Source organism: Sapajus apella, unplaced genomic scaffold, assembly GCF_009761245.1.
Source record: "Sapajus apella isolate SASKATOON/1434 unplaced genomic scaffold, GSC_monkey_1.0 scaffold130, whole genome shotgun sequence".
In the NCBI taxonomy this organism is placed as follows: Eukaryota; Metazoa; Chordata; class Mammalia; order Primates; family Cebidae; genus Sapajus; species Sapajus apella.
In genome coordinates this window covers 2840847-2849599 of record NW_022437070.1, presented here as the reverse complement: position 1 = coordinate 2849599, position 8753 = coordinate 2840847, and the positions used below count along the sequence as shown (strand labels likewise).

Sequence of the window (8753 nt, the reverse complement as noted above, 5' to 3'; positions counted from 1 at the left end):
TGGGTAGGGCGTGATGGTCCCAAGTAGGCCTCAGTTGTCTCGTCCAGAGCAATGGGCAGCGACGCCTGCCCAACCCCTCCTGAGCGCCCAGCCTCCCTTTCCCGGCCGGCCCCGCCCCCGCGACCACGTGACGCGTGGGGGTTTTCCCGTTCCCCAGCCGTGACGTCACGGCGGGGTACGGACCAATGAGCGCGCAGGCCGGCAGCGCCGGGGAATTCCGCCGCCCCGCCCCCGCCCGCCGCCCGCCCGGCCCGGCCCCGCGCCCCGCGCAGCCCGGGGCGCCGCGCGTCCTGCCCGGCCTGCAGCCCCAGCCCTTGCGCCGCTCGCTCGACCCGCGATCGTCCACCGGACCGTGCCTCCCGGCCGCCCGGCCTGCCCGCGTGCATGCTTCGGTCTGGCCGGGCCTCTGGGCCGTCCGTCTCCACTGGCCGGGCCATGCCGAGTCGCCGCGTCGCCAGACCGCCCGCTGCGTCGGAGCTGGGGGCCTTGGGTAAGCGGCGCTGGGGTTCAGGAGAGGGGTCCGGGCCGGGGCTGGAGATGGGGGGATTCCGGCAGTCCCGGAGTAGTGTGGGGGTTCCTACGGGAGTCTAGGGGTTTCGCGGGGGCAGAGGGTTCCGGAGACACTGTATTTGGGAGTAGGAAGGAGGCAGAGGGTGATGAGGGAGTCCGGCCGGAGGTTCGAGCAAGGCGTCCCGCTGTAGAGTGAGAGGGGGCGGGGCCTGACCCTGAGGCAAAGAAGGGGGCGTGGCCTGACTCAGAGAAGGCGGAGCGAAATCTGCTTTTGGGGGACATGGGGGCGAGCCCCGGCCCCGAGAGGGAGAAGAGGGGCGGGATCCCACCGGGACTACGAGAAGAGGGCCGGCCCTGCCTCAAAAAAGGAAGCAGAGCCCAACGCGGAGGTGTATGGGGGCGGGGCCTGGCCGTGAGGTCCAGAAGGGGGCGGGGCCTGAGTTGGCCGAAAGAAGGGGAAGGGGCGGGCCTGACTCTGGCCGAGAGGAGGGGAAGGGCCTGTTACCCAAAAAAGCAAGGCGGGGTCTGATACAGAGAATAAGGAGAGGGTGGGGCTTGCCTCCAAACGGAGAAGCGGGGCCTTGACATTGAAAAAATAAAAAGCGGTGTGACCCTGAGAGGAGGCTGTTTTTTGCTTTATTTTTTTTGTTTACTTTTTTTTATTATTATTGAGGAGGATGTTTTCGATTTTTGTTTTGAGACAGAGTCTCGCTATGTTGCCCAGGCTGGAGTACAGTGTCACAATCTCAGCTAACTGCAACCTCTGCCTCTCGGGTTCAAGTGATTCTCTTGCCTCAACCTCTCATGTAGCTAGAATTACAGGCGCCTGACACCACACCCGGCTAATTTTTGTATTTTTAGTAGAGACGGGGTTTCACCATGTTGGTCAGGCTGGCCTGGAACTTCTGACCTCAAGTGATCCACCCGCCTCGGCCTCCCAAAATGCTGGGATTATAGGTGTGAGCCACTGCCCCTAGCGGGATGGGGGCTTTTTTAACTGAGCTTAAGAAGGGGTCCCCTCCAGGTCCAACTTTAAGGGAGAAAAGGAGCAGGCCCTGAGTGTGATGAGGGTGAGATGAACGACAGAAACTAAAGGCCAGGACCTGTCCATGATTTAGCCAGGAAGCCTGGCCAGACCGAGTGGGCAATCAGGGGGAGGGGCCTGATCCAGAGGGGAGGGGCTAAGAGGGGAAAGGGTGGGGCTTGCTTGGGAGATTCTCTGGTCCCCTGGCTGCCCTCCATCACCTCCTGAGACTTTCCTCCTTCTCTGCAGGGTCCCCCGACCTCTCCTCGCTCTCGCTTTCCGTTTCCAGGACCACAGGTGAGCAGCCCTCCACCATCCCTGCCCACCCGCACGTGCAGGATGGGGTTGGGAGGACCCCGTGGAGAAGTCTCTGTTAGGGGGTTCACCGAGGTCCACCTCAGCTTTCCCCTGACAGGCTGCATGCCTCCCTGCCAGTTGAGATGGGCGCCCTAGGTTTTCCTACCTATCGGACTGTTAAGAGCATGACAGGTAAAACTAACCACGCATCCAACCGAGAAGCCTTCTTTAGAGATTCTTTGTGGCTTAGAAGGTAATCACTGCCATCCTGGGCTTTGGAGCTGGGGTTTACATGCTGTTGTCACCGCCCCTCCCTGTGTGAGTGTCTGCAAGTCAGTTCCCCAGTCCAGGCCTCAGTTTTCTTCATCTGTAAGATGGACAGAACAACAGTGCCTCTGTTTCAGGGGGATTGAGAGGATTGAATGAATTGATACAGGTACACTTTCCAAGCGGTATCTGGCACACAGTAAGGGCTCAATAAGTGTTAACTGTTAGTGGTATTATAATAATAATGATAATAATTATTACTAAACAGTCTATGACAGTGGTTCATTTTTGGTGTTTTTTATTTTAATTTTTTTTTTTTAAAGACGGGGTTTTACCATGTTGGTCAGGCTGGTCTTGAACTCCCGACCTCAGGTGATCCACCCGCCTTGGACTCCAAAGTGCTTGGATTACAGGTGTGAGCCACCATGCCCAGACTGTTTTTTTTTGTTTTTGTTTTTGTTTTTTTGAGATGGAGTCTTGTCCCATTGCCCAGGCTGGAATGCAGTGGTATGATTTTGGGTCACTGCAATCTTCACCTCCCTGGGTTCAAGCTATTCTCTGGCCCCAACCTCCTGAGTAGGTGGGATTACAGGTGCCAACCACCACACCCCACTACTTTTTTATATTTTTGGTAGAGATGGGGTTTCACCATGTTGGCCAGGATGGCCTTGAAACTCCTGACCTCAGGTAATCTGCCTGCCTTGGCCTCCCCAAGTGCTGGGATTACAGACGTGAGCCACTGTACCTAGCCAGACAGTGGTTCTTAAACCGTGTGCATCAGACTCACTGAGAGAGTGCTGGTTAAAACATAATGTTGGCCGAGCGTGGTGGCTCACGCCTGTAATCCCAGCACTTTGGGAGGCTGAGATGGGCAGATCCCCTGAGGTCAGGAGTTTGAGACCAGCCTGACCAACATGGAGAAACCCCATCTTTACTAAAAATATAAAATTAACCAGGTGTGGTGGCACACACCTGTAATCTCCGCTACTAGGGAGGCTGAGGTAGGAGAATCTCTTGAACCCAGGAGGTGGAGGTTGTGGTGAGCCAAAATCACACCATTGCCCTCCGGCCTGGGCAACAAGAGTGAAACTCTGTCTCAAAACAAACAAACAAAAATAATGCCGCTGGGCGAGGTGGCTCACACCTGTAATCCCAGCACTCTGGGAGGCTGAGGCGGGTGGATCACCTGAGATCAGGAGTTCAAGACCAGCCTGACCAATATGGTGAAACCCAGTCTCTACTATAATTACAAAAATTATAGCCTGGCCAACATGGTGAAGCCTCATTTCTACTAAAAATACAAAAATTAGCCAGGCATAATGGCGAGTGCCTGTAATCCCAGCTACTCAAGAGGCTGAGGCAGGAAAATCGCTTGAACCCAGGATGCGGAGGTTGCAGTGAGCCAAGATTGCACCACCGCACTCCAGCCTGGGTGAGTTCACACTACTGCACTCCAGCCTGGGCTCCAGAGCAAGACTCTGTCTCAAAAAAAAAAATAATAATGAAAATAATGTCAGGCCCCACCTCTCGAGTTTCTGATTCAGTAGGTTTGGGATGAGAAATTATTTTCATTTTTAGCAAGCTCCCAAGTGATGCTAAGAATTACTAGTCTATAAAGTCCCTGGCCAAAATTCACTGCATTCAAAAGGAAATGCAGAATCTCGACCAAATTATGACTTTTTTCTTATATACATTTGCTGGGATTTAGAGGGCAGGGATAGTCCTGTCATTGTGAATACTCAGTGGCTGCAGTTAGCTGGGTCTGGGCTTTTCTCTGGCGGTATCATCTTGGGATTTGGGATGGACGCCATTCTGGCTTGGCCATGGAAGAGGTGAGGCCAGTTCCCCAACAGGTCTGTGAGTGTAGGGAGGATGGCATCAGGGACAGCCACTGCCCAAGCGGTGGTTCTGGGCAGGAACAAGGCTGAGAGTTTTCTTTTTTTTTTTTTGAGACAGAGTCTTGCTCTGTCATCCAGGCTGGAGTGCAGTGTCACAATCTCAGCTCACTGCAACCTTCACCTCCTGAGTTCAAGCAATTCTCCTGCCTCAGCCTCCCAAGTAGCTGGGACTACAGGTATGTGCCACCAAACCCAGCTCATTTTTGTATTTTTAGTAGAGACGGGGGTTTGCCATGGTGGCCAGGCTGGTCTGGAACTCCCGGCCTGAAGCGATCCACCTGCCTTGGCCTCCTAAAGTGCTAGGATTACAGGCATGAGCCACCACACCCAGCCAAAGCCAAGACTTTTCTGGTTCAAGACCTAGATCTTTGATTTCAAATGAGAGTTATTTCTGATGTCATCCATTCAATAAATATTTATTGTACGCCTGATCTGTACCTGGCCATGTGCTGAGCAGTGCTGACGACAGCCCTGGCCTTGGAGTTCCCTACCTAGATGGGAGGCAGACACACAAACATTAAATTAAATACGGGATTATAAAATGTGATAAGGGCTATGAAGAAATCTTGGGGTCAGTGATATTTAACAGCAGGGTGGAGATACCAGAACTAATGAGACAGAATGGGGGCCGGGTGTGGTGGCTCACACCTGTAATCCCAGCTCTTTGGGAGGCCAAGGCAGGCAGATCACCTGAGATTGGGAGTTCAAGACCAGCCTGACCAACGTGGTGAAACCACGTCTCTACTAAAAATACAAAAGTAGCCAGGCATGGTGGTGCATGCCTGTAATCCCAGCTACTTGGGAGGCTGAGACAGGAGAATCACTTGAACCCAGGAGGCGGAGGTTGCGGTGAGCTGTGATCACACCATTGCACTGCAGCCTGGGTTACAAGGGCGAAACTCCGTCTCAAAAAAAAAAAAAAAAAAAAAGAAAATGATAAAGAGACCTAATTTTGAGTAACAAGTGGCGTGGGGGATCAGGGGACTCTCTTGAATAAAGTGGTCGGGGAAGAGTTGTCTAGGTTACGACATGACCAAGGACCTGAAGAAGGAGGAGGAGGTCATGCCATGCAAACAACTAGGGGAAGAGCATTCAGGCAGAGACCAGCCTGCACAAAGGCCCTGAGGCAGCACATACATAGTCAATTTTCTGCACTCACATCTGCTCTTACGTAGCTCATCCTGGCTGCCCTTGAACTGTGGCAAGTCCATGTCGGGCGTCATGGGGAGTTGCTATTTGAGCAGAGGTATGAATGATTTCCTGGCTAATAGGGCCTGTAATCCCAGCACATTGGGAGGCCGAGGCAGGCGGATCACAAGGTCAGGAGATTGAGACCATCCTGGCTGACAGTCTCTACTAAAAATAAAAAAATTAGCGGAGCGTGGTGGCACTTGCCTGTAATCCCAGCTACTCAAGAGGTTGAGGCAGGAGAATCCCTTGAACCTGGGAGGTGGGTGTTGCCGTGAGCAGAGATCATGCCACTGCACTCCAGCCTGGGCGACTGAGTGAGACTCTCACTCAAAAAAAAAATTATTTTAGCCCAACAAGTTAGGCATGATTATTGTGCCCATTTTACAGATGAAGAAACCAAGGAGCAAACAGGTGAAGTAATAGGCTTAAGGCCACACAACTAGCAAGTTGCAGAGCCAGGATTTGAACAGAGGTGGTGACTCCAGAGCTCTAGCCACATCTGACCAGGACTCAGTCTCCCCCTACTGCCCGGGAGCCTCTGGAGGGTCCAAGGCTAACTCTGTCTTTGGGTCCCCAGGTTCATCTAGCACAGATACCTGAGAAGGATTTTCCCAGTTGAAGTGACTTGAGGTTGGCCTGCCAATGACCCTTCCTCTCTGCCAGCCTCAGTGTCCCCATCTGCCAAGTAGGGGGACCTTGGCACCTTACTGGCTTCAGAGATCTCATGAGATAAGGAGTACAGGAGAACTGCCTTTCAAGGGGCAAAGGTCTGGCTGCCAGGAGCCACTCCCTGAGAGCAGAGGAGAAGGACAGATCTGGCAGTGGAGCAGGTCCACGTCAATACATCCCCAGCCAGAGACCAGCGCACGAAGCCCTGGGTGGGACCCTGGGCTGCAGCCGCCTTCCTTTGCTGTGTGATCCTGAGGCTCGCTGGTGGCCTCTGGGCTTCCCCTTGTCCTGTCTGTGGATTGATGGGAGGTTGGTTTTGATTCCTCCATGATTCTGTCAAGGGATGAGCTTTCCTGGGGAGGTGAAAAGGGGCTTCCCTGAGGATCCGGCATCACTGTACCTCCTCCGTCAGGAAGCAGGGGTGAATCTGGGATTTCAGGTGGGCACTGTGGGAGGATAGGGCTGGGGTACAGAGCAAAGGCTTCGGGTTCAGGTCGGCTTCTTTGCTTTTGTTATTGTTGTTGTTGTACCGTGTTCAGAAGTTGTTTGTTTTTGAGACAGTCTCACCCCGTCATCCAGGCTGCAGTGCAGTGGCGCCATCTCGGCTCACTGCAACCTCCGCCTCCCGAGTTCAAGCGATTCTCCTGCCTCAGCCTCCCGAGTAGCTGGGATTATAGGCGCCCACACCACGCCCATCTAATTTTTGTATTTTTAGTAGAGACAGAGTTTCACCCTGTTGGCCAGGCTGGTCTTGAACACCTGACCTCAAGTGATCTGCCCACCTCAGCCTCCCAAAGTGCTGGGTAATCCCAGGTGTGAGGCATGGGGCCCGGCCACCTTCTTTATCTTTAAACACCAGACAATGACCTTCAGGGGACTGGGGTGGACTTAAGGGAGGGAAAACACCCAGAATTTGTTTAGAATCTTGGGAATCCACTTTTTCCTGGAGAAGAGACCCCTTTCTCATGGGTTCCCAAAAGGACTTCATAATCCCTGGTCTACATGTTGTTTGGGAGGCATTTAGCTTAGTTTGAGGATACCCTGGTGCTGGGACCCCAACATTAGAGGTTAAAGGGAGGGCAACCCAGAAACGGAAGACGAGGTTTGAGGTTTAGTGCCCCAGCAAGTGAGAGCCCAGGGTTTCCCAGGATGGAGGAAGACGGAAGGGTCACAGAAGGGACAGGGTTGGGGAATCTGTCTTAAAAGATGAAAAGTTGTGACCACTTTCTGGACCTCACCTTTCTCTTTCTCTTTCTCTTTCTTCCACAGATGAATTGGGTGAGTATCACAGGGCAGGTTTGCGGGGAGGCTGAGGGACCCAAGTGCCTGCAGAAGGGGGTCTTGGCCTTCCTTGTTCAGTGGGGGTGGGGGAGAGGTGTCACTGTGTGACTTCCAGGTCTGTGGAGGGATTTGAATAAAGTCATGTTCCTAAGGTACTTAGCAGTGAGTGACACTTGGAAACACTCAGCAGGCCAGGGAGCTGTGGGGGCTCATGCTTGTAATCCTGGCACTTTGGGAGGCAGAGGCAGGAGGGTTGCTTGAGCCCAGGAGTTCAGGACTAGCCTGGGTAACATAAGGAGACCCCATCTCTACACAAATTCTTTTTTTGAGATGGAGTCTTGCTCTGTTGCCCAGGCTAGATGGTAGTGGCTTGATCTCAGCTCACTATAACCTCCGTCTCCCAGGTTCAAGCAATTCTCCTGCCTCAGCCTCCCAAGTAGCTGGAATTAAGGACACCCACCATCATGCCCAGCTAATTTTTGTGTTTTTGTAGAGATGGGGTTTCGCCATGTTGGCCAGGCTGGTCTCGAACTCCTGACCTCAGGTGATCCGCCTACCTCAGCCTCCTAAAGTGCTGGGATTATGGGCATGAGCCACCATACCCGGCCTTTTTCTTTTCTTTTCTTTTTTTCTTTTTTTTTTAAGATGGAGTCTTATTCTGTCTCCAGGCTGGAGTGCAGTGGTGTGATTTTGGCTCACTGCAACCTCCACCTCTGGGGTTCAAGTGATTCTCCTGCCTCAGCCTCCCAAGTAGCTGGGATTACAGGCACGTGCCACCATGCCCAGCTAATTTTTGTATTTTTAGTAGAGACAGGGTTTCACCATGTTGGCCAGGATGGTCTCCATCGCCTGACCTCATGGTCTGCCTCCCTCAGCCTCCCAAAGTGGTGGGATTACAGGCGTGAGCCACCGCACCTAACCACACAAAAGTTTTAAAAATTAGCTGAGCATCGTGGTGTGCACCTATAGTCCCAGCTGCTCGGGAGGCTGAAGTGGGAGGATCACCTGAGCCTGGAAGTTGCCTGGGAGGTTGAGGCTGCAGTGAGCTATGATTGTACCACTGTACTGCAGCCTGTGTAGCAGAGCAAGACCCTGTCTCAAAAAGAAAATCAATTAAGCCAGGCACAGTGGCTCGTGCCTATAGTCCCAGCCACTTGGGAGGCTGAGGCTGGAGGATCACTTGAGCCGGGGAGTTCTAGGCTGTAGTGTGCTATGCTAATCAGGTGTCCGCACTAAGTTCAGCATCAATATGGTGACCTCCCGGGAGGGGGGACCACCAGGTTGCCTAAGGAGGGGTGAACCAGCCCAGGTCGGAAACGGAGCAGGTCAAAACTCCTGTGCTGATCAGTAGAGGGATCGCACCTGTGAATAGCCTCTGCACTCCAGCCTGGGCAACACAGCAAGACCCAGTCTGTTAAAAAAAAAAAGAAAACACGCCGGGCGCGGTGGCTCAAGCCTGTAATCCCAGCACTTTGGGAGGCCGAGGCGGGTGGATCACAAGGTCAAGACATCGAGACCATCCTGGTCAACATGGTGAAACCCCGTCTCTACTAAAAATACAAAAAATTAGCTGGGCATGGTGGCGCGTGCTTGTAATCCCAGCTACTCAGGAGGCT

General features: G+C 53.2%; 1 protein-coding gene across 3 annotated transcripts in view; it reads left to right on the top strand.

Moving 5' to 3' along the window:
- Window positions 1-246: 246 nt before the first annotated feature.
- The window catches only part of RELB (RELB proto-oncogene, NF-kB subunit), a 41442-nt gene continuing 32935 nt past the window's right edge, over window positions 247-8753 (top strand). The window contains exons 1-3 of one of the 3 annotated variants that reach the window (XM_032262686.1): window positions 247-490; window positions 1784-1831; window positions 7126-7134. In XM_032262686.1, coding sequence (XP_032118577.1) covers window positions 385-490; window positions 1784-1831; window positions 7126-7134 — 163 coding nt within the window. In that variant the 5' untranslated portion in view covers window positions 247-384. The remainder of the gene's footprint in view (window positions 491-1783; window positions 1832-7125; window positions 7135-8753) is intronic. The other 2 variants (XM_032262688.1, XM_032262687.1) reach the window with 2 other exon arrangements.